This window comes from Uloborus diversus, chromosome 2 (genome assembly GCF_026930045.1).
Source record: "Uloborus diversus isolate 005 chromosome 2, Udiv.v.3.1, whole genome shotgun sequence".
Taxonomy (NCBI): Eukaryota; Metazoa; Arthropoda; class Arachnida; order Araneae; family Uloboridae; genus Uloborus; species Uloborus diversus.
The window spans coordinates 161,561,243-161,587,949 of record NC_072732.1 but is presented as its reverse complement, the minus strand read 5'-3'; the positions used below and the strand labels follow the sequence as shown (position 1 = coordinate 161,587,949).

At 31.8% G+C, this 26,707-nt stretch overlaps 1 protein-coding gene across 1 annotated transcript in view; it reads left to right on the top strand.

Moving 5' to 3' along the window:
- Positions 1-26,707, top strand: part of LOC129216117 (protein diaphanous-like) — an 85,597-nt gene that overhangs the window by 21,684 nt on the left and 37,206 nt on the right. The window contains exons 4-11 of the mRNA XM_054850269.1: positions 1,817-1,918; positions 4,147-4,268; positions 4,367-4,435; positions 4,602-4,668; positions 7,921-8,054; positions 15,133-15,238; positions 25,105-25,215; positions 25,302-25,426. Of these exons, the coding sequence (XP_054706244.1) occupies positions 1,817-1,918; positions 4,147-4,268; positions 4,367-4,435; positions 4,602-4,668; positions 7,921-8,054; positions 15,133-15,238; positions 25,105-25,215; positions 25,302-25,426 (836 nt within the window). The remainder of the gene's footprint in view (positions 1-1,816; positions 1,919-4,146; positions 4,269-4,366; positions 4,436-4,601; positions 4,669-7,920; positions 8,055-15,132; positions 15,239-25,104; positions 25,216-25,301; positions 25,427-26,707) is intronic.

Here is a 26,707-nt window from a genome sequence, read left to right as displayed (position 1 = left end):
GTGCCATAAAGCAGATTTCAGTCAACTTCCATCATTATGCTTAATTTGCATGATTAGTTAAGATTTACTAAGGATTGAATCTTTTATTGTAGATGCAATCCATTATATTGATCACTCCTGTTGCAGGGGTGTGACATTTTTGCCCATTTATTTGCACTTTCCTGGAATTTTAACTTTGACTTGTAAGGTAATCAGTCTAACTTAATTGTTTGCACCTAAAAATTAAGATTTGTTCTGCAGGTGAACACAATATTTTTTGAATATAATTAAAAAAAAAATTTATACTTCATATTATGATACATAATAGTTCCTTATATTATAATGTAGGAAGATTAAAAGACAAATTTTTAAATTCCCAGAACAAAATGGAAATGTATGTAAAAATTAATTGAGAAATATATAAATCTTCACATATAAACTACACTCTCCATTGGTGTTTTCTGTGTGCTCAAAAGATTTTGATTGGCTGTACACCTATGCTGCTTTATGACTATTGGGTGCAGATAATTCTTAGTTTTTTCCCCCCCTTTTGTTCATCGGAATTGGGATTTTGGTATTTGCTTTGCCTTAGCTAACCTGTGCAGTTTACAAAAGTTACTTACTCATATTGTTTTAAAAAGAATGTCTAATTCTGGTAGAAAAAAAAAACCTAATCTGGCTTTCATTTGATGAAATCAAAAATGAAGCCAGTATTTTGTATCATAAAAGGTCTATATATATATATGCATACTAATATGTTAAGTCAAACATTTCAATAAATATTTCCCGGCAGAAAGCTATTTTAATTATTTAATTTAGTTACAAGATTTTGTTCTAATCTCTTTGATTAATCAAGAAATTAGGTATAATGTGACTATTGAATAACTGTTAATTACATGGAACCTTAATTACCTTCCGAAAATTGTTTTTCTCGCGAATAGTATTTAAACCAAAAAAACCGGTTTAAACCAAAAAGACCTGGTTTAAACCAAAAAAAAATCTTTTTTTTTGGTTTTTTGAAAAAAAACGGTTTTTTTACCAACCCTGAAATTGAAACGTATAAATGATGCTTCACTGTATATCTAGCTTCTGGTTGCACTCTTTCCTTCTCCCAACTTTATTAAGGCATTTATTATTTTTCTGTACTTCTGGAATGAAAAATGAAACTGTTTGGTCTATTATATCAGCTTCTATTTCATATTCATTGTAAGAAATGAAAATTAATATAGGCAGTCTCTTTATACAAAGCAAATGAGCAACTGTGCTTTGTTGGGAAAAGAAATGTGTATTAAAGTTTTGTTAAAATGTATTACATTCTTTGCTTTTACAGCACTTAAAATAATCATTTAATGATGTAGTTGACTAATTTGAAGCAACTTCCATCGAGCAACCACCTCCTTCAACAAATGATTTACCAAGGAACCAGAGGAGGTTGTTTAGAGAGTTTTTTTTTTAAATTATTTATTTTTTTCTTTCTAAGGAAAACTAGCATAAAAATTTGTTTCAAATTTCAAAGATAACATGTTTTTTTTAATTCTTTTATTTATTATTATTATTGTTATTTATTTTGTAAATTCTTTAAAAAAAAGTGTCAGGAAGCATGCATATCCCCCCCCCCCTTAAATAGGAGTCTAAATATTTGTGACATTACAGAGTGATGCAAGTAATTATTTCCTCATGATATTACGTGTTATTTTTTGAATATGTTTTCGTTCTAAATCTTCTAAGTTGATTCAGAAACTGTGCTCTATCATGTGCCTTTTTTATTTCATATTAATATTCTTTTGTCTTTGTTCTGTTGCTTTATTAACATTTATTCACATTGCTTTTCTTTCAGGATGATATGAATTTATCTGAAGAGCTTAAAGAACCACTTAGGAAAAAAGGAGTGGATGAGAAAAGAAAACTTCTCAGCATGCACATAAAAGGGAGCACAGCGGTCAGTATTTTATACTGTAAATAATGCCCAAATTTGGTAGGGGATTTTTTCCAAGTATTTTTTTGAATTCCAGAAATTTTTAATTGCATTCATTTTTAATTAGATCTTAAACATATTCCAAATTTTGATATTAGAAACTGTTTTATATAAAATACAAGGTGAGCCAAAAGTATTGAGCGCATTTCAAGTTTGAAAAAAGAAAGATTAAATTGGAATATGTACATTGTTTTGTTGGAAAGACAAGACAAAACAGTTTTGTACAACATAATTTTAAACATTACACAGTTCAAATGAGCTCTTTTGGTGACACATTTAATTTCAAGCCAAAACTAAATTTCATGCCAAGTGTTTTGTCCAGGGCTGTGGAGTCGGAGTCGAAGAGTCGGAGTCGGACTGATTTTGGAATAAAGGAGTCGGAGTCCGAGTCGTTGGAAAACATGCCGACTCCGACTCCGGGCTTCTTTTTTTCTTTCCTTTTCACTGACTCTCCTTGCATTTTTTAAAAATTGATTACCAATTGGTTCGATTACATGTATAAAAAGATACTAATGAGAAAATAACTGCCATTATGGCAATCAGCTAGCTTGAATGCTTACCGAACTTTCTGTAGCCGTCCCCTAGTTTGCTTGCTTTTTAACTTAACTAATAGCAACTGTCAGCAAACAGTTTTGTTGAATAACATTTTCAAGTAATCACTTTCAAATAAAAATAGAAATATAGTGTTTTGTTCTATCTCAGTTTAAAATAGTAAAAGAAACATAACAAATTAGTAAGTCGACGCCTGTAGCTAAGGTTGAAACGTTTAAGTGTGATCGGCAAATTCAAAGAAGTTCTGGCTCGAAAGCACGAATCCAAAAGATTCGATGAAATAATCTAATGTTTTTTTTCTTTATTAAGACTATTTCTGTAAGCTTGGTTCTCACTAAAAAGTATGGAACAAAATAAGTGTAAAAAATTTCTTGATTACAACACTCGAGAATTGCAGTTAATCTTAAAATCTTCATATTTAGGTTAATTCTAAAGCAGCCAATAAAATTTAAACTAAAAATTTAGCGAAGAAGAAATATAGGTATAGTAAAAGCTATTCGTACAAATTTGTATACCGCCGCGTTTTGTGTAAAATTAGCTCCTGACGCATATGTGCCCTATTTTCATTGAAATTTTATTGATGAAATATAATTTAAAATATGTTCGTGAAAATTTTCAGAATTAAAGTATTTATATTTTTTATAAACTCTGAAATTAACTTTGGGTGTCATCTACTAGATGGATGTCACCAGGGGCAAACCACTCCCTCTCAAGAACTTGGATTTAGAAAAAAAGTTTTTTTTCTCTCAAGTTACAGCTTTCAAAAATTGAAAGCACACGATTTGATCAATATATATTTGTTAAACATTAAAGGGGGGCAAATTACAGATAATCATTTTCAAAATTTTTAAAAGGGATTTTTAAGTCATCTCACTTTTTAACTCGTAACTATTGGAAAGTTTGATTTTTAAATTGAATTTCTAACGTTGTATGACGTCTTGGGTTTACAATAAAAAACAAAATGCTAAATTTTCATAAAAAGGAATTAATATTTCAATCTCTGTTAAGAGGTTTTCCCCCTTCCCTTGAATGGAGAGAGGGAGTTTAAAAAATACAATTAAAAAAATTAAAAAAAAATCCAGAGTCGGAGTTGGAGTCGGAGTCGGGCGTTTCAAAATCCAGGAGTCGGGGTCGGAGTCGGCCATATTCCTTCCGACTCCGCAGCCCTGGTTTTGACACATTTCTGGTATCCTTGGTTCAAAGACTTGAATGATCCATTGTTTTAGCTTATTGACATCCAGAATACTAGAGCTGCATGAACTCGGTTACAACAGATTTGCTTTCATGGAAACAAAACTTTACATGTCAGTTTTGTGCACATTTAGATGTCATAATTTGGATACATATAATTGTTTTTACCATTTTATCACTCTTTGTGCAAATGAGGCAGTGAGAAGCAAAGGGATATAAGTGGACGTTTTCGAGTTTTGAGTAAAACACATTTAAAATTCCATTACAAGGTAGGCTTTCATTGAAAACTTTTTTAAAATCATGCTGTATAGCAGCAACTACCAGGGCTACTAGTACCATTTTTGCCCTAAGACAGAGGAGAGGTTCTTCTCTTTCCTTCTCACTGCTTCAAATGTTTCTTTATTATGTTAAGTATTTTGGTACACTCTCATTTTTTCTTTCTTTTACAGAAGAGTCGTCTTGATAGCCCTGCAGATTATATTTCCTATTTAAGTAATTCTGATATTAGTGTACATAAATTATTTCAGTGTATGGAATCATTAAGAATTGCGTTAACTAATAACACTGTCAGGTTAGTTTTTCTTTTTTAAAAAATAGCAAAAAAAATTCCAGATATTTTGAAGTTTTTGTTATGAAAAACTTATTTTTCAAAACTTTTTTCAACCTTAGCTGGGTGCAAGAATTTGGAAGCAGAGGCCTTGATAAATTACTTCAAATTCTTAACTCATGTTATGGAAAGTAAGTATTGCCAAATACAATTTGTGATGTCTTTAAAATTTAGAGTTTTTAATTATTAAAAAAGAAATTTTGGCATTAATTTTACTTATATTGCATGTGATATTTTGTCTAAATTAAAAAAACCATATGTATTGATTTTCTTTCTTTTTTTTTTTTTTGTTTCCAGAAATGTAAAATATGAACGTATTCAGCATGAGTGCATCAAGTGCCTAAAAGCTCTGATGAACAATACTGTAAGTTTACTCATGTATAATTTTATATTTACTTTATAATGTATCATAAAAAATATCACACAATATTTAAAATCTTACCTTTCAGTTCCTAAGTTAGCCATTAGTAATTTTAAAGTTAGGAAATATTTGCCCTGTTTCATAACTGATTTTAATTCTTTGAAATAGGGATGTTCCAAATACCATATTTTCCCAAATACTGAATATCTAATTGAAATGTTTTAATAAAATATTTGCATTTTTATTTTAGGTTAATTTAAAGTAGAAAATATTTATCTTTTTTGTGACTTAAGTGAAATAAAACTGTACTTCTGTTTAGCGTCCAAAATTCAAAACTACATAAAAATAAAAGTATCAATTTAAAATTAATTAAAAGTAAAGTAAATAATTCCAAAAGCAAATTAATATAGTAACTGACTAATTTGGTTGATAGAATCTGAAATTCTGTGTTAATTGATAATTAGTTTCTTTCTGGGTACACGATTTGACAACTGGTAATCATAACATGTTATAAATAACCGTGTAAAATGCCAAAGTTCCAGCACCATAATTTACCATCATTATGCTTTGATAACAATGATTTAACTGAATTGCTTGTGAACAATACTGCAAAATTTAATATTCCAAGTGTTTTCGTTATTTATTATTAATCATCGTTTTAATAATTTGTGAAATGAAATTTTTTTCTCTGCACTGCAGTTTTAAAAAAGTTAGCAGTTAATTGACTTGAAATATTTAGGAACACTATAGATTATATGTTTTTTTCTTCTGGTTTCTGTTTCATATTTGAATGAGTTTGTAACAGTAAGGTTAACGTTGTCATAAAATTTAAAAAAAACTGAAAAACAACAAAATTTAAATTTAAACTCTGAGTGCTTTCTCTTACATTAAAATTACTTTAAATGTGATAGTTATAGGCATCATTAAGAATTTTTTTAAAATTTAGATTGCTGTTGAACTGTTCTAGTTCATGGAAAAACTAATTCTTGTGGTGTTAAAGCAGCGGTTCCCCACCTTTTTAGTTCTGTGGCCCACCAGTTTCATACAAAACACCATTGAGGCCCATTAAATACTATATATTACTTCAACAGCCAAAATTTACTTTCGGGGGGGGGGGGAGGTAGCTGCTCTTCTGCTCATATAACTGTCCTTAAATGCAAGAGTCATCTAAATTAAAGCTGCGCGCATGGGATTTTCGACGCTGTTTTTTCTCTACGAGGAATTTGATATCTGGATTGAAAATGGATAGTTTTAGTCTCAAATAACTCACAACATTTGATGTATTTCTACATTACTTTTTTAAAAAATGCAATGAAAAGCCTCATTGTAATTGGTAGGTTGTCATAAAGCTACTGGAGTATCTCAATTCACTGATTAGTCATGCCAGTTCAACAAAGGAGGAGCATTTTTAGCCTGCAGCTTGGGCTAATACTAGTTTCTTTGGCAATTTTCATTGAAGAAGTTTCTGGTTCATTAGATCTCATCTTTAATTATAAGGTAAAGTTCCTAAGAAAGATGAAAAATCTTAATCTTAAAGTTCCTTATTGGCGATGTGCCAGGGAAAGCTCTTAGAGTAAGGTATATCTGATGAGTAAATTTTCACAAAATAATGGAAATCCAGTAATCTTGGGAGACCCCAAGACTTATCTTGATGTTTCAGATTCTTGACCAGTGTCCGCGCCCCAGTAACACGCTGTTTGCGGCCCACATGTTTATGAACTGCTGTGTTGGTGGGCCGCGGCCCATGGGTTTATGAACCGCAGTGTTAGAGCTTAGAAATTGCACTTAAATAGATGTGAAAGTTTCATAAAATTTTAACAATGATTTATATATATTTTTTGACGTGAATTAGAATACACTGGTTTGATCTGTTATGGTCACCCTCACTTATTTGTGGGCATACTCAAAACTAGTAAGGGTCATGCTAGCTGAATTCAATTATTTTCAGGAAATACACGAAAAGAGTAACAGTATTAACACACTTACTTTTCTTAGAATAGTTTGTTGTTTCTTATCCCACTTGGCAGACAGAAACATCTAGACCAAGTCCATGTGATTGCTCGCTTTCAGTGCCTCCTAAACAGTAAAAGGGCTGGAGTATGACTGGCTCTTATCACAGCCGATGCATTACAAAATATGGGCAGGAGCAGCTTGATTCATATTTCATTTTGTACATAGAGGATAAACTTTAAGATCAACCACATGTTGTTATGCTTGTGTGTGTCCACTTCGTAGCCTGGCCAGAACCGTTTGATCTTCTCTATTGCTTACCCCAAGTAAAGCAGCACCAGGCGCGACCTCCTTTGTACCACTCATGTACAAAGCCTGTCTCCAAGAGAAAGAAAGATATCTAATAGATCTTAGAATACAATCAAATTCAAAGTATCTTGACGTACCAATTCAAACAACATTACAATTAAAAAATAGATAAGTGGCAAATCGCTTTTGAGTGGTTCATCTGAACAACAGCAAAAATAAATTAATAAATTAAATAAAAAGATTTATTCTACTACTGCATTTTTATTTATGGTCTGCCAAATTTAGCTGTGAATGAGTTCACTTGACCGTTAGTTTGGACTTGAACCATTCTTTTACTTTATGCATTGGTAAAGAGACTTCTTTTTTGGTAAAGAGCTGTTTGCTGAGTTTTTAACTCTTTTTTATGCTTTTATTTGTACGGTTATACATGTTGACTTATTTTACTCATTGCTTAATACAAAGTTTTTTGACTTTTTTTACATACATTTTCCTATTATTTTGAAATGCTTTGTGATGAATCACTGCAAATGTCAATTCAATTTTGTTAAAAATTCAGTTTTTAGGCATAAATTTTGCCTGTTTCCTTTATTTTTAAAGTCACCAAAGAGTTGAAGTGTAAATTTTTTTGAATGTTTAATCATACCAGGGAATGGGTTTTATGGACCAGATCATTATTTCTCTTGACTATCTTGGAAAGATAACTTTAGTTTGTAAAGATGTTAACGACTGTAAAAGCACTTATTTTTGGGAACCCGTTCTAATCACTAAAATTTAAGCCTTGCAAAATATTTCAACTTTATATTCATAATCAACACTTTTGGTTTTTATCATAAAAAATCTTGAAATTTTCAGCTTGAGAAGTCACCAATATCTTCATTTTTGCAAAAATTAGTGCTCGCGAAAATAAGTGCTTTCATAAAATGTGATATAATAGATAATTACAACATTTATTTACTAGTACTTTATATTGTGCTTATGTTTTGTGTATATTTTCAGGTGGGTTTAAAACAAATCTTTCAACATCCAGATGCCTTAAACATACTTGCTCGTTCCATTGATTCGTCGGTTCCGGTTATTATGACAGATGCTGTTAAATTAATGGCTGCTTTGTGTCTTGTTCCTCCAAACGGGTATGAGTTTTAATTCCTTCTAATTTATGTACTCATGGTAGTTAAAAACATAGAGTGAATTTTTTACTAAGCATCAAAGTTTCTCTTTTGCTCTTAGGGATGCCAAACACTTATGAGACTTCTTGGGCTTTGGTCCCATCAAGGTAATGGATAAATGCTTACTGCTTTTAGCATGTCCTGTTTCCTCGACCTTCCTCATAAGTGTTAAAATTACTTTTATCCCTTTGTTCATCAACATGTACCTCATTTATGATTTCATTTTTCTCCAGGTTTTTCAAAACCTTCCTATAAAAAGCTGTATTGCTATTACTACCTTTCAATAATTGATAGAATTTGTTTTAATTTGGAATCTGTGTATGTCTCTATTCTTTTTCCTTTCCCCCAAAATACTGTGACTGATTAAGAGCTGTTGTATTTTTAAATCTTTTTTTCTGTTTTACTAAACTTCATTTTAGAATTTGGTAGATATAATTTATTGATAGAAATTACAAAATTATCAGCTTTTCCCACATTCTAATTTTTTAAGTGGGTTACACAATTATAAATTACTATTCCTAAGACATATTGACTACTAACTAGAGCTCAAAACTAGTGGTCGCTAATCGCCAAACGCGACCAATTTACCCGTTTTGACAACCTCTATTTTCATTGCCAAGGTGGCTGCCATTCGCTAATGCTAAACCCTTTTGAAATCTTATAAACTTGACCTTCTAAACTTGAACCTTTTCCCAAATTCTCTTGTCCGCTAAAAATTCGGCTATCGGATGGGCAGGGATGATGGAGGAGGTAGTATTCTTATCCATCAAAAGTTTGGCTATAATTGAATAGGGCAGAGTAGTCCGCAACATTCAACTTGCGTTAGTCCCAATTTTTTATTCATTTTGAAATCTGATTTCATGCGCCTCTGAACTTCTCTCATTTTGGTTTGCTGTGTGAATCTATCCCATGGATATCATTAATTTTGTGTTTACCATTTGGTTTAACTTTTCTTATATCGCATATTCTATAGCAGAGGACTTGCATAATCTCCATTTTGTCATGCCCTCTCGGGAATTTCAAACTAATTGCATCCGAGTTGAATCAAAATAGATTAATAATTTTTTCTAAAAATGGATTAGACATTTCGGATGGCAATGTATAATCAAAATTATCAAATTTAAATGGCAAAACTATACAAAAGTCAGAAAATTTTGCTAGGTACGTAAATTTAGGATTTGTTTCATTATTTAAATTTTTTTTTAAAACTAAGGTGATCATATTAGTTTATTTAAATGTATAGTCTAATTAACCCTTTTCCCTTATATTTTTATATCATTCTTAATTTTGTGCTATATTTGAGCAAACTTATAATCAGATGAGATAGTGGTATGCACAGAAAAGTTTTACTGTTGCCCATTTTCAAAAGTTGGCAAGTAAAGGGGGGAAAGAAGGAGGTGAGGTAACAATACCCGAGGTATTCCCCCCCCCCCACATTTACTGGAGTATTTGTAATATCGACACTTTTTAAAAGTTCAGCTACCGTTTTTTGAAATTTAGCTACCACCTGTGGGGTTTTAGTAGCCATTAGCTACTAATTACGAATTGGAGTTTTGAGCAGTGCTAAGATTACTAAGATAGTAACAAAGATCTTAGTGATAGTATGAGCATAGTATTTCAACTTGTTGAATAGGTTAAATCAAGTACTGTTCCTCTTACAGGGTATCCACACATGTGAAAAATCAGGTCAAAAATGATTATGGAAAATCATAATTTTCAGCAAAAGATTCAGAAAAATCATGGAAACTGACAATTAATCATGGATTTTAAGTTCTAGAAAATGCACACTTCCCAAATTTTACAGATAAGGTGTAAAAATTTTCGCATCTTGGCTGTTTTTTACACTTTTATGTATCTAATCTTTTATCTATCTCAAAATCTGACAGCATTTGTTTTGTAAAACTCCCTCATTTTTCTTTACTATGTGATTCTATCAGGGTTGGCAAAAACCCGGGTTTTTTTAAAAAAGCCCATGGACCCAGGGTTTTTTGGGTTTTTTTAAATAAAACCCAAAAAAATGTGGTTTTTTTTGTCTTTTTTTAGGGAAAATGGGGTGCTTGTAGCATATTGTAGTGTAAGTATATGGACAAAGCACAAAAATTGTCTTGGGGTAAAAATACTGGAAAATTCAGCATTTTCTGAAGAAAAGTAAAAAAGACAACGAAACCCAAGAATGGTGAAGTTTAAGATTTTTTAGTTTCCATGATTACCAACAGTTAGGGCAAAGTTACTTCTCGAGTGATAAAATCTATTGTTCGTTTTTAATTACTACATTTTTCTTTTTTTTTTTTTTGCATTTTACTTTATTGTATTTCATTTTGTTATGCAGAACTACTGTAGAACGTCAAAGTAGTTTAAATCCCTTTTTACTGAATTCAGCTTAATCAAGACATTTCTTTGAACTTTATGTTGACTGTTTCTATTTCTGTGTACAGAGTAAGAAATATTAAACTTTTTGTAAGATAATGAAAGTATTGTACATCCTATTCTGTTTTCTGTTCGACCGTTTGAAAAACCTGTTAATTTCTAAAACATATACGTTGTTTATTTGAGATTTGTGACATGTTGGTTTGCAGAAAATAATTCACATGAAAGACTTATAGCTAGCGTAGTTTCTTCTGTACAATCTACAAATATCGAGAAAATCAGACGTGACAGGACTTAGTCCAGAAAATTTGAGTTATTTATTGACCAGTTAAAGAAAAAGTTAAATATATTTATTTAAAATCTTTGAAGTATTTTTTTAATGCCGTTAAGAGTTAAGAAATACTATTGAAGTTCAAATTTCCTTTTTTATGTCCATTGTCTGTGGTGAAGAACAAATAAAAAAGAAATTTAAATTGTGAAAGTATTTAAATTAATTATTGTTTTAAAAAACTTCTCAGAAAATTTTTAAAAACCCAAAAGTGGGTTAAATAATGGGTTTTTTTAAATGGGTTTTTTCAAAAAAACCCATTGGGTCCAACCCAATTGGGTCCAATCTGGCCAACCCTGGATTCTATCGCTTTAAGAATTGTATACATTAAGAACTTTCAGCATTTTAAAAAATCATTCTTATATGTCTTATTGTGTTTTGAGGACTTGTACACTTCTAATATTGCCATTCGTTCAAAAATTTTAACTCATTTGCATTCCATTTGATTCAGAAGACTCATAAAAAATATCCATTATTTTCTCCTGTGCATTAAATTGATAAAGATTTTAGAAAATTAAATTGGTCTAAAGAATTGATTGAGTACATTAATGACAGGGATAACATATTGAAATCATTGAATTTTCAGTGGTAAATTTTTTTAAAAATCCAAAAATGTTGAAACTTACACAAATTTAATGAATATTTTCAATGTTCTTAGTTTATTCTAAATTTTGGCAATCTTATCAAGTAAGTTAATTATTAAGTCAGTTGATTTAGTATCTTATCTTTTATTCTGATTTTTTATTAATTGTGAACTTAGTTTTATTAATTATAAAATCATTGGTAGTTGCAGATTTTTTAGAAAACTGCTAGCTTCTAAAAGACTTAAATGTTGAATTCTTTATTTGTTTTTAAAATGAAATATTGATGAAAAAAATTCCAAAGTTAACTTTTTTTCCGTTCCTTTAGGGATGAAAAAAAATATTGTGTTTCATATCAGATTTTTCTGGAAAAAAAATAATACACGTCATTTCTTATCTATTTGAAATGTTTGTATGAAAAAAAAAGTTAAGAATTTTAGATTTATAAATGTAGATTCTTGGTGGTAAAGTATTAAATTTAAAACTCTTTACTTATTTCATGTGCATCACTAGTCATTGTTGCATTAGTCGTCTTTTAGTATTAGCCCAGCTCGTTCCCTATAATTTGACTGTGGAAACAGGTGCAAAGCACAGATGAGATCGTTATAGTTTTATTTAAACAAAATACTATTTTAGATGTTTTTGGAAAAATGCTTTTTCTGGAAAAGTTGCATTCCGTGAGTCATAAAAAATTACTGCCAATGTCATTTAAAATCATGGAAAGTCATGGCTTTCAAAACTTTAAGTGTCGCAGATACCCTGCTTCAAATTAGTATAGTATTAATTTTTACACTAACGTATAACTAACTTTACTTAACGTATACCTCAAAGCTGTGGGTTTTAAGACAACTGTGTCATCCCACATACACACTTGTTGAAAACTTTTTAAATGCTAAAATTCTCAAGGTGATAAATTTATCTGTCACCTATCAATTTATCTATCACCATTAAAAAACATTTAAAATTACTTCTGCAATAAAAGTTGTTTAAATTTGATACAAACTATTATTGTTTGATTTTTTATATTTTAACAATTTTGTTCTTGAAAAATTATTGTTATTGATTTTGACTTGATTTGCTTTGATCTGTCACTAGGAAGGTAAGTTTATTTTTTTTTTTATATTTTTAGTGGTAGACAACTTTTTAGAATTCAAGTTAAAAGTGGTCATTTGCAAAACTATTTGTAGTTGAGTTTTACAGCGTTGCCAACCTTGAAAAAACAATTTGAGGAGCATCTGTGGTGATTTTGAGGAGCAATTTAAAATTGTGCGGTGCAGTTCGTTATTTTGTATAAAAATCAAAAATAACTGAAACCACTGATCTAAAATTGTTTTATAGTTTTAATAAATCATTTTAAGCACGAGTTTAAAAATAACTATTTTTAAATTAATAAAACAACTTTAAACAATATTTTAATCTTTGAGTACAAGCATCTTAAATTTCCCACATTTTAATGTTTGTTATGTTTAAAATAGCAAGATGTAAGCTTGAAAACTTTCAGCCAAGAAATGTGGAGCAAATGAATTTCTTTGAGGAGCTGCGGAGTTTTGCCATTTTTGCGGAGCAACTCCGCAAAATGCGGAGTAGTTGGCAACCCTAGTTTTATGAGTGATGAAAAAAGCCACCTTTTACTACTCAGTGGCTTCTTTGCACTTATTTTATTTTAATATAATTAAAAGTGGCCATTGGTTTTACTTGAAAAACTTGCACATTGAAGATTCTTTAACCGTTTCAATATCAGTTTTTTCTTTTCAAAACAAAAAAAAAAAAAAAAAATGAATTAAGGCTGTAGTAGGTTAAATAAAGTAGGTAAATTTGGTATCTATTTAAAAGTTACGTTTAAAGTGTCAGTGTAATCACAGAAAACCATTGGGACATGTACTCCACTAAATTTCAAACATATTTATCCCACGATGTTTTTTAGAATTATCTGCGAAACATATGTTCCGGTGGGGCCGAAAAGTTTAAGATTACATGGTACAATCCGAATAATTATCTACAAAATAATTCAAACTATTTTTTTTTCTGACTACTCGACAGCAGAAAACAAGAAATGTATTTCTAATTGCGATGTTTTTGTTTGCTTTTACCCATGAAAAAGTCCAAAAGTTAAAAATAATGGACTTTATTTTTCTACAGAAGAAATGTACATATAATTGCACATACATGGTCCAATCCAAAAGTAATGAGCCTCACGTTATACTGACGCATGCACACCCTGCAGCTCGCTCCATTTGACAGCAACAGTGGTGGGGGTTGTTGGCTTTACAGAGCAACTGAGGGCAGTTTCCTCCCATATTTCAGAGTGGTAACATTAGCTTTAACAGCAACTCCTATATGGTGGTGCGTGACACGGCAACATGGAAAGTTCGTCAGACCAATTCAAATAGATCAAATTTTGTTTCCAGTTTCTTTCCTAACGTTCGCAATGCTTCAACGGGCGTTCTGAGTGTCTGTCCTATTCAAAAGTAGAAAATTCTCACAAAGCCTTTCGTAAGGCTGGGAAGTGATGACTGCTGAACCCCAGTCTAGAGACCCATCCTCGATCCCTACTGACGTATATGTGAAACTAATGTGTAACTTTTTGAACACAGACTGGTGTTTGAGTCTCTACACAGTAGCAAAAGCCCTGGACTTATCGGAAACAATGGTGCAACGCTTTGTTACGCAGAAGTTGCACATGTGGAAAGTGTGCGCAAAACTTGTGCCGAGAGATTTGACTGAAGAAGGTCTGACTCAATGCTCCCGTGGAGCCCTAGCCTTCCTACAGTCCAGGCTTGTAGCCTCCTTACTTCTTGTTTTCACTATTAAAATCACTGCTGAAAAGGAAATGTTTTGACTCCATCGAGGACATTCAAGCACATGTCAAGGCAGCTCTTGCAGATATCTCGAAACATGTCTTCAGGGATGCCTTTGAGTCATGGAAAAGCTTCCTACAGAAGTACATTGTAGCGGTTGTACCGATCAGCTCAATAAATCTATCTTTTAAAAGGAAGGCTCATTAATTCTGGAGTGTACCATGTATTTTGGGAGATTAACTATCTGCAGTATGGCCCTGTAACGGGAATAGCTCAAACTCGTAAATTGAACAGTTTGCATGCACATGTGTGAGCATGTTTCTATTAGTTTTCTTTTGGTGTTTTCTACCATCAAACAAAAAATTTAAAAGGCTAATTGTCACTTATTTTTAATGTATAATATCTCTCACTCATTGACAAGAAACAATTAGATTTTTTCTCTAATACTTTTCCTTACTATCTAAAATTGCATGTTGACTGTTTAATGGCAATGTATGTTTTTATCACGTCTTAATTTATCAACGCTTGGTTATTTTGTTCAAAACAAGTTTTTTTTTTCCCCTTTTGCATGAACTAATCTTGCTGTAATTTTTTAAATTGATGTAGTCAGTAAATTTGGTTCTAGAAATCTGAGTGAAATATCTTGGAATTTCATAAATATTGTGCTTCTGCTTAAAAACTTTAAACATTTATTTCTGGTTTACTTTAATGTAGCAACAAACTGAATTTATTTCAAATTGAAATTTCAGTCCTGATTTATACTTTATTTGCTCCAATCTAAGGCATACTTTTTGGTGAAACAACAGGGGAAGTAGGATGCATATCTTAAAATTGCACTCAAACCTATTAACATTTAGTTATTTTAATTTGAAAGAGGAAGCAGGGGCTTAGATTTGGGTAAATTCTATTGTATAAGATTTTAAAACAATATGTAACTTTTAGTCATTTTATTTTTTTGTATTTTTCAGTCATGAAAAAGCTCTGGAAGCTATTACAATATGTGGAGAGATTGAAGGTAGAGAAAGGTTTGCTCCAATTATTCAAGGCTTGGAAGCTCGAAATGAAACTTTGCGAGTGAGTTTTTTAATTATGTTAATAGCAATTTAATTCCATTTTTGTGTAAACGAGCTCAATTTTTTAAAAATTTCTGTAGTAACAGATCAATTAAAAAGTTACCAGCATTACAATCGCAATAATATCTTATGTCTTTAAAACAGCAATTCTTGTGGGTACGTATATATGATTATACTAGCTGTGTTGCCCGACTTTGCCCGGTTTACCTTGAAAATAAAAATTGTGTCAATTGTGTCAAGTCGATATTCAACTATCAGGCGTAAAAAATAAATAAAAAAAAACATCATCATTTCCCTTCCAAACAATGATGACAGATATTGAACTACTTTTAAGAAATTAAATCCAGAAAGATGGATTTAAAATACGTAACCACGGAAACACAAAATAGAATAAGTTTAAGGAATTAAAATACGAAAGCAAGTGGTTCACAATTTGAGTGGAATCGAAATTTCTTAAACTTGATTTAAAAATGCTTGTAACTTTTTTTCCTTTTGAGATAAAAACTTATTTTTTCGACCATAGGTCGAGTTAGTTAGATCCGGAGTAAAAAAGGTCGCTTTTTCCAATGGTGTCAAAAAGAAAGTTGTGGGACAATTCCTTCACTTTTTATTGATTTATTTAATGAAGAAAGTAGTGCCTAAATTTCACGTAAGCCTAAAAAAATTCAAGCTAAAAACTCAAATAACTCCCGCCGTAATAAAGTTAGAGCATTGAAACAAATTGCGTAGAATGTGGAAAATTCTACCCTTTCTAACGATATGTAATATTAATATGTGCAAGTAATTTTTCACCCCCATATTTGAGAATTTATGTGAAAATTGGACGAAAATTGGAATAAAAAAGGAACTATTCATTGAATTTTGTTCGAACTGGTCTACAAACCTTTTCAGGACTTAAAGGAACAACTTGTGAAAATTTCAGGGCAATCGGCCGGGTAGTTATCGAGTTTTGAGAGTTCAAACACACAGACGCTTTTTGGGGACTTCATTTTATACTATGTAGAGATTTCGTATCTCCGAAACGGCTCTAACAATTTGAATGAAATTTTGGATTTAATTGTAGCATTTTAAGTTCATCTACATCAGCGTTTTTTCTGTAAAAACGCGATTTTTTACAAAAAAGAGTTTTTTAATATAAAGTCTAATTGAGTTCAGCCTTGAAAAAAATTGTGAATTGACACATAAGGCAGATGATTTGCAACCATAACAATGAAAATTTGTCCCTTCTTGCTTTAAAATTTTAAACTTGGTTAGTGTTGCCAGGTTTTTCTGATATTAGCCACTTTGGCTTATTTCAATCGCACTTGGCTAAAAACAGAAGCAAAACTATTGCTTGACCTTGTTTTTTTTAAAGCAAAACTGCTGCTTGACAGTCTTATTTTATTTATTTATCTTCTTTTTAACATTTCAAATAATTTTATATGTTTTTTAAATCACGCATCTAAATTTTATTTCCAAAAAAAAAAACAAATGTCTTGAAACTGTTTATATTTTGTTAAGACTGTTGTTGTTATAATTTGTTGGTGTGGTTTGTGGATCATCAGTTTTTAAGAATAGCATATTATGTAGCATTTTCTGGTATAAAGTGACCGACTACACTAAAAGTACTTATTTCAAGTGAAAATCTCGATTGAGATAAAATCGTGAATCGAAACGTAGTATTGAAGGAAGTATTTTAAACTAATTTCACCATAGTAAAATTGGCTCCAAGTTCAAAATCTTTTAGTTAATGACAGGAAAATTGTATAGTGGAAACAAAAATGTAACAGATAGTTTAAAGCAAAATGTTGATTTAATTGCATTCAGAATCTTTTTTTGGTACTTTAGTGTTATAAGATGGTCGCGGCGCATTTCCAATCCTAGCAATTTTTTCATATTTATTATCACAATGTTTGGTCTTAGTTTTGGCAATATCGTGTGTTAAATATGTATACGAAACCAGCTCAGAGCTTCCCTATGTGGATGATTGTGGGGGAGAGGAGGCCTATATCAGTAGTAGACTTCATATAGCTGAAATGGTTATAATGCTGATGAAGTGATTGCATGTATATCTCTCGTTTCTCTTAAGTATATCCAACGATTGGCGAGAACCTTAATATTTCATTAACATGTAGCCCGGTCAAAATAGACCAAAAAAAAGCGAAAGTTCGGAAAAATTCCCATAAAGCTGAAAATTGGTACAGACCTTAAGAACATCATTATACGTGAAATGTCAAAAGTCCTCATCGATCCGAGTGGAGCTAAAAATTTTATGCAAGGTCAAAGGTCAAAAAATCAATTTTTCATATATATCTCTTAAACAATAATTGTTAGCGAAAAAATGGAGGTGACAAAGTTTGAAAGGTATGCAATTGTGTACAAACAAGTGGGGATTCCGAGGATGGGTCATGGGGGTCATACCTTCCATCCTAAAGCTACTAAATATAGGTTAAAATGGCATTGGAGACATATTAAAAAATAAATTCGCTTAGACTCCTTATTCGTACCCCTATTTGGTACTTTGACTATGAAATTAACACAAATATAGTTAATATAAGTGAAGTGTCAGAAGTCCCCATCGATCCCGGTGGAGCTAAAAATTTTATTCAAGGTCAAAGGTCAAAAACCGATTTTTCGCAACTATCTCTTAAACGGTAAATGTTATTGTAAAAATAGGGGATACAAAGATTGAAAATTAATAGATAATTAATAAATAATAATAGATAATTATGCACAAACGGGAGGGGATTCTGTGGATGGGTCAAGGGGTCATACCCCCCTCTCCCTAAAGCGATAAAATAAGGTCTAAAACTGCAGTTCAAGGACTCAAATTTCCAAAAATTCACCCCAAAATCCCAATTTTTGTCCAAATATTGCACTTTGACTATGAAATTACCATAGAAATAATTAGAGACATCATTATAAACGAAATTTCAAACGTTCCCAACGAATCCCAGTGGAGCTAAACGTTTTATTCAAGGTCGAAGCTCAGAAAATCAATTTTTCACAAATATCTCTTAAACGGTTAGTGTCTTAAAATAGAGGATACAAAGTTTGAAAACTATGCATTTATGTACATACAAGCGGAGATTTAGAGGCTGTGCCTTGGTGGTCTTACCCACCAGCCCTCCCCCCAGTAAGCGACAAAATTAAAGTTGCATTTTGATGACATATTTCGTTGACCTTAAACCTCCTATTTGTGCCCTAAAATTACTTTGATCCCTTTCTGATAACGAGTACTTCCAAAACCAGAAACTGGATCTGCCTAGGTGTTAAAAAAGCCCAATATTTGTGCCCCCCCCCCCCAATAAATGATAACATTCACAAGGTATCGCAATTTTTGAAACTTGGAAATAGTACTGAAGTTCCTTTTCTTTCTTTCGAGTGACCTTGAGAAACTACACTTGACCGCTATGCCTATCCCCTCTTACGATTCACACCCCCCCCCTTCAAATTGAAAAGATCAAATTACATTCAGGGGAGAGTGGATGCGCTTAGATTCCTTTGTATGAGCAAAGTCAGTCGCACAAGTGCTCCTATTAACGGGGAGTGATTCTTTGTTGTGAAAAGTCGGGTTTATTGATACTATTTTTGATATGAATACATACCCTTAACAAATAATTCTTCAAAGATGCCGCAAGATTGCTTCATTTGCAATAAATCTTTGACTGACGGTAAAATTGTTACTGTTGAACACGGACTAAAATCTATAATTGATTCAAGTAGTGCAAGAAACGATGGGTTTGTTGAATACTTGAAAGACAAACAGTCGGTGGATCAGTTCATGTAGTGTCGCAAAATGTACACCCGAAAGTGGGCATTGCGGCAGCTAAAAGACAACAAGAGACAGAGGCCAGTACATCTCTGAGTAGTCCACCTCGTACTAGAGTCCTATCAGGTGAGACAACATTTTGTTTTAAAAACTGTTGCTCATTTTGTGATGATGAAGCAAATGAAGAGACTGAAAAGAAAAAACAGCAGAATATACGGCGTTGAATTTGTCAAGTTGCTACTTTTTCCTTTAAAGATAATATTCTAAAGATTGCACATAATCGTTCAGATGACGTAGCAAAAATTGTTATTGCACGCATACAATATGAATACGATTGAGTTGCTGCTGAAGCGGAGTACCATTCTAATTGCTACACTTCATTTCTAAAGCATTCTGTAGGTCTTAAAGCAGGTCGTCCTGAAAATCCCGCTGTTACTATGGCGATGACAGAAATATTTGATTATATTGAAAATAATGATGATTGTCAGTTTTCACTGTAAGAACTAAAAAATATTTGTAAAACTGAAATTCTCTGATGATAAAACAATCAAAAACAGATTAACGTTAAGGCAATAGAATGATTATAACCGAGAAACGTGGAAGTTTAGCAATGATTTGTTTACACTCAGCACGATATACTGAACAAAGCTTGGTACGAAAATAATAATAATAAAAAAAAAAACAGCAAAAGAGGAAAGATTTAGGGTACTAAAGACTGCGGCAGAAATTATTCAAGAAGATATTCAATCTGTCGTGTGCGACACTAACAATTATCCCCCGCCATGTCAAATGTTTGAAAATATTAAGTGACAATCCGGAGTCATTGACTTATTTTTTGGAGCAAATTTTCTTAAAAAGAAAACGATCTAAATTGGAACATTTGAAATTAATATGTACTAGTGTCAGCCACTGTATTATGGCTGCTGTTTGTCCTAGACCTTTCATCTCGATATTACAATTGGGTCTCTCAGTTTTTTTTCATCGACGATTTGGATCTAAACGTTTGATACAAATTTCCTCGTCTTTTGGTTTAAGTGCTTCGTATAATGATACTATGGCGTATGAGGCGGCTACAGTTTTTAACCATCAGCCACATATTTTACCACCAGAAACCGGGACATTTATTCAATACGCAGCAGACAATGCTGGTATTAACGTAGAAACTTTAGATGGCCATAACACTCTACACATAATGGGTATAATCCAAATTATTACTCCTAGAAGTTCAGTTTTAGCAGAAGATCCTTTATAGCGAATGAAACAAATTATTTCAGCGAAAGAGTTTGCAGAAAAAGCTCATGTGCCAACACAAGAGTACCACAATAATGGTGTAGTAGGATATAGTAAAATTACTGCTCAGAATTTTGCTTATGAAAGTGATACAACTTCTTTCTTACTCCGGAAAATATATTTGTTATGGTTGTATGGGAAATGGAATAATTTATCGCTATCAGGTTGGAACGGTTATATTGAAGGTTTAACAAAGAATAATATGGATTTTTCAATGTTTAGAATTTTGTTCTTACCATTTATTCACCAACCTGCAAATGACTACAATAGTATATACACTACTTTACTTTGTGCTTTGGAGAATACAAAGCATTACTTGTTACTTTTGATCAACCTTTGTATGCAAAGGCTAGAAAAATTGTTGCTGCTGCACCTGAAGAATCTGATTAGGGATAATAGGTACTGAGAGGCATCTTATATCCGTTAAATAAGGGATAATGTTGTACTTGTTTCACCATTTTCACATAATTTGAACCAGAAAGAGTTGAACTTCATATAAAAACGTCTTTTCAACATATTGTATAATTTACAAATTAATATGCGCTTTTTATAATAACAGTTATGTTTTGAAATAATTGCAAAATAAAATAAAAAAAACATTTTTTGACCTTTGACCGTGCATAAAATTTTTATATTAAGTGGGATCGATGGGGATTTTTTATATTTCATTTATAATTGTGTATTTTGTGTCTCTGCCAATTTTCAGCTGTGTGTGAATTTTTCCGATTTTTAAAGTTTTTTTTGCTTATTTTGACCTTTGACCTCCCATAAAATTTTTAATTCAAGTGGAATCGATGGGAATTTTTCATATATCATTCACAATGATGCATTTAAAGTCTGTACCAATTTTCAGCACTGTATGAATGTTTTCAATTTAAAAAAAAAAAAAATTTCAATTTTGACCTTTGACTTTGCATAAAATTTTTAGCTCCACTCGGATCGATGAGAACTTTTGACATTTCACTTATAATGATGTTCTTAAGGTCTTTACCAATTTTCAGCTTTATGGGAATTTTTCCGAACTCGAATGTCTATTTTGACCGGGCTAATGATGCTTTTCAAGTATATTTGAGAAAGTATCAAACCGTAGAAAAACACGAGTTGACAAAAAATAATTCTTTTGAAGCCGAGCGAGGCTCGGTCGTCCAGGTACTAATAACAATAAATTAATAAATGCAAAAAATAAGTTAAAAATCGAAAACCTAGTAAAGAAGTAAACTTAAACAGTTAACCCTGCTGCATTAAATAGCTGTCCCGCCCAAATGACTTAATCATCACTATTGTCTTTTCATATGTTTATGGCATCTGCTTTAATTTGATTAAAATGTTAACATTCATCTTCACTTATATTGTAAAAAGATCAACTTGAACTACCTATATCTTTCTGCATTATAACTTAAGATATTTGCTTTTGAAATCTGCATGTTTGTATAATCTTTTTTCAAAATTTAGTGCTTTAAGAAACCTAGATCTTTTTATAAAAAAAATTAACTTGGTTATGGAAGATGAACTGTAAGTAGAAACAGACCACTTAATTTTGTAATAGATAGGATCCGTGAGAACGCGCAAGCAATAAAGTTTAATGTTCTTGCTGATTCTGATACAAAATGAAGCTGTCTGTTTCTGCTTCTAGTTCACCTGCCCTCTCTCAGTAGTTAAGCCGTAGTAGGATTTTTTAAAGGCGTGAAACTACTGCTTGTTAATTTTTAGAGGCTTGAAATTACTTTTCAGGGTTTGTACGCTCCTTCAAAACTCCTTCAATGCTCCTTCATTTAGAAAATTCTTTTGAAGCGCCTTTCTAACTCCTTCATTTTGGTTTTAACTTCTTCAAAACTCCTTCTTTCTTAGTTCAAGACTACATAATCTTCTTCTATGACAATAGCTTAAAATATTTCAATCGACAACTTAACTTCGTCCCAAGGGGCGATTTTAGACCCTATAATCGCAATTTTAATGTAAATTCGTATATTTGTTTCATAAAGATGTGATTTACATATTGATCATAGAATCATAAGAGTTGAAGGTGAAAATATTATTAGTTAACTAAGACGTTTCTCAAGTGAAGTAAAACATGCTTAAATGGTGCTTGGCTATTTTTTCAAGTTTTATGATTGCTGTTTTCTCTCCACCACACTCTCAGCAGCAAAAGTCAGGTTGTCTAATTATTTAAATATTTATAAATACATACGTTGACTTACTATATATTAAGTGAGTGTGTTAAAAAAAACAATTGTTTAGTAAATCACAGATATGATATTGTAAAAAAGGCTCATCCACAAGTGATGTCATACCTTGAGGGAAGACGGGTTCTTGAAATTGTAATAAGGGAAAGAGAGAGGTTGACATCACAGTTATTGTAACAATATATTTATAAAAAATATGATGTGACAAGAGGAGGAGTTACGTGAAGTGTGACACTTTGACAAGGAGGGAAGGCCGTCAAATATGTTGAAAACAAGTGAAACATCATTAAATGACAGTCCATTAGTACTCCTTCAAAATCTCATTTTACTCCTTCAAAACTCCTTCATTTTATTTCTGAAATTGAGTACGAACCCTGCTTTGAGTGACATGAATGAAAATCGTGATACCATTTTATTGATCAATGCCAAAAAAAAGTACCTTTCTAAGAGTAAAATTGAAGATAACAGGGAAAGGAAAAGGAAAAAATGCATCACATGCTACTGTTAACTCACGCTAACTTGATGCCTTACAACTTGAATGTTTCTTGATTTCTAAGTTTTCATTGGTCCCAAACTCTGAGAAGGCTGCAGGAACTTCTCATAATTCAAAATACTACATAACACTGCACAGCCCAAAAAAAAAAAAAAAAAAAAACCCTTTAAATGGATGCCTCAATTGCCAAATCGATTAACTCCACTTAAAAAAAAAATAAAAAATTCCTGATTCCTGCTTTAATAGTGCTTTATAAATGCTTATTATATGAATTAAAGTTTTGGTTCAGTACATTTCTGACCATGTGATGGCAGAAAAGGTAACATGAGGGCCTATTTACTCTAATGGATAGCACCATCTTCTTCATAACTTTTCTCTACTTTTTATTTTATGGAGTTAGTCGATTTGGTAAGTGAGGCATCCAAATATCACAATAGCATTTACTATTCAATCACCATATAAAGAAGCGAAAAAATATGGGAGCAGTGCATCCTCAGAAACATAAATATGCATTAATGCAAAATTATAAACATTCTTAATTTCATTTTTGAGCAATCACGATTGCTTATTGTTCTCGTTTGACTGTTTTGATGTCTTTTGATTTTATTTTCCCACTGCCACCCTCTGCAGCATCACCGTCGACCGGGTCCTCACGATGCTGCTCCTATAGAGAAAGTTGGTGACGGCACGTGTGTGTTATAAACACACACACACGCGCATACATACACAACTACACACACATACACACTCATACATACACAACTACACACACATACACACTCATACATACAGACACATACACACATACACACAACTACTCACACATTCATGCATACATACAGACACCTACACACATACACACAAAAACATCCACACACATATACACACAACTATCCACACATTCATGCCTGCACACAGACATAAACACGTATGCCTACACACACATACACATACTCCCCCCCCCCACACATTCATACACACAACTACCCACACACTTATGCCAGCACAGACACAAACGCTCATTCCTACACACACATACACATACTCCCCTTCCCACATACACACACATTCATACACACAGCTACTCACACACTTATGCCTGCACACAGACAAACACACATGCCTACACACAGACACAAACACACATGCCTACACACACACATACACATACCCCTACACACAACACACATACCCCCCACACACACAAACACACACGCCTACATACACACACTCGTGATTGCAAAAAACTTAATTTGAATTCAAGATGTCAAAATTCAAATTAATTTTTTTTTTTAAATCTTAATTTTATCTGTGAATGTAACTTCAATAAATAGAAACAATACAGGAAGTTTCTGAAGACCTGCAACTCTTCTGCAACATGTTTCTATTATTAGTTTTTTTTTTTACAATGTGAACATTTTTCAAACATAGTCCTTCAAAAGAATGTTAACTGTTAATATTATGCTCCCAATGAAAATAATGGCCATGAAATTGTTAAAAATTTAAAAAAAAATAGGGGGAGCTGTCTCCAAAATGTGGGGAGAGGGGGTGATGGTAGAAAACTGGTCATATTTGGATTTGGGGTCGTCTTACTAAAGTATCAGCAATAAGGGTGTCAGAAGCATTTTGAAGGTTTTTTTTTATTTGTCATGCTGTGTAATTCATAGGTTTTAGCCTATCTGTTTGGACTTAAAGTTATCTAGAGTCAATTGTATTTGGATTTCTAAAATTTGTAATATTTGACATTTTGTATTTGAAATGATGAAAACATAAAAAAGTTTTTTTTTTAAAGTTATCCACTGCTTCTTTTCCTTTATGATGTTACATTTTAGTTTTAAAATATGTGGATTGAAGATACACTTTATTAAATTTTTGAGGCATCTTTCCGATTTACAATGTGTGATCTATGCATGTAGAAGTATTAAAAATATATCTGCCCACAACATGTTTTTTTCTTTTGCAAATCGTATTTTAGTGTTTTGACTCAAAATTTTATTATATTTAAGAACTGTCAATTTTTGTAGCTCATAAAAGTAATATTCTGAAAGTTACACTTCAATATATATTAAAATGTTTGTGTTGAACTATTTGAAACAAAACTGAAATTTGTTTAGATTTTTATTTAATGTATTATATATCTTTCCCTTAAGATTGCTTGCATTCAGCTGATAAATGCCTTAGTTACGTCACCTGATGATTTAGATTATCGTTTGCATTTGAGGAATGAGTTTATGAGAACTGGCCTCATTGATGCTTTAGAAGTAAGCTTTTATCATTATCAATATTATGGTTAAATATTTTAAGTTAAAAGCATTTTATTTAGTATGAAATTTGATTGTATTTTTAGAACTTGCAAGTAGAAAATAACCAAACTACTGAGTTAAGTATTCAGCTGAAAATATTCCATGATCACAAAGATGAAGATTTTGATGAATTTTCACAAAGATATGAAAATGTGCGCTTAGAGTTTGAGTATCCTTTTCTCTAAATGGGAATGTATTTTACAAAATGTATTCAAATTTGATTTTATATTTATGTACATAATGCATGCTATACTAAATAGCTTGATTTTGTGAGTGTCATGAAAAAGTGAGTGAAAGTAAATATAAACTTTTCTTTCATTTTTGAACTAGAAGACAGATGTTAGCTAATTTTAATTGAATTTTGAGTGATTCCGTACCAACTCAACCATTGGGGGTTGCATGACCGACTCGGATTTTCTTTAAATTTTATATACAGATTGATGATATAGAGGCATGAAAAAGTCCAAATTTTTCGCTTCCTGCTCCACTTTTTTTTTGAGATAACGGGTCCTCAAAGTTTGTCCACCCGCTCAAAATGCCAAGAAAGTGATATCATTTAATTTTTTTTTCTTAAAAATTCTACTCATGCAATATAGAAGTGTTTGGTATCTATGAAAATTAGTCACTCCAGGCATTCAGGAAAAAAATATTACAATGTTTAAAATGAAAACGGTTAAGGTACAGTACTCTTAGAAGTTACTACCACAAAAATTTGATTTTGCAGATTTCGCTGAAATTGAGACATTGATTCCAAAAAAAGGGAAACAAAACCAACGGTTTGCTCACTTTCTGGTAGTCTACTGGTGTTCCCTATAAATAACTACACAATAAATTATTTGGGTTTCACACTCCTTCTTGGAAATATTTAAGCTGAAAGACAACCCATAAGTCAAAAAAAAACGCAATTTTGACCATTTTGGCAGCCGTTTTTTCTCCTATAGGGAGAGAGCGCTAGGAACTTATTTCTTTTTTTTCAGTAAACTACTGATATGTTAGCTATTCACAGGAAAAGAGTTTACTTTTGGTTATTATTTGCATAAAGAGATATCCGGCTTATAGCATATGCATGTTTTCCTTGTAATACCATATGCTTGTGTTCGTCCCCTCAGACTTTACAATAATAGGAAAGAAAAATAATGCATTTATTAATTGTACTATACCTAGAAGAATTCAAAAAAATTAACATATTACTGCATTAAAAAAAATATTTTAAAAAAATTCTGTATTTTATATTAATACTAGCAAAAATACCCGGCGTTGCCTGGGTCAGCAATAATTATGAGAAACAATCGTTACTTGCATTTGTTTTCTGTTTTAAGTGAAAGAACTTAAAACACACCTTTTTGACGTGATTTAAAATCTAGCTTCTTCCTTACTCATAAAACTAAAGTAGCAGTAAGTAAAAAGAGCAAAATAGTATTCATTTAGAAACGAAAACACGAAATTTAAG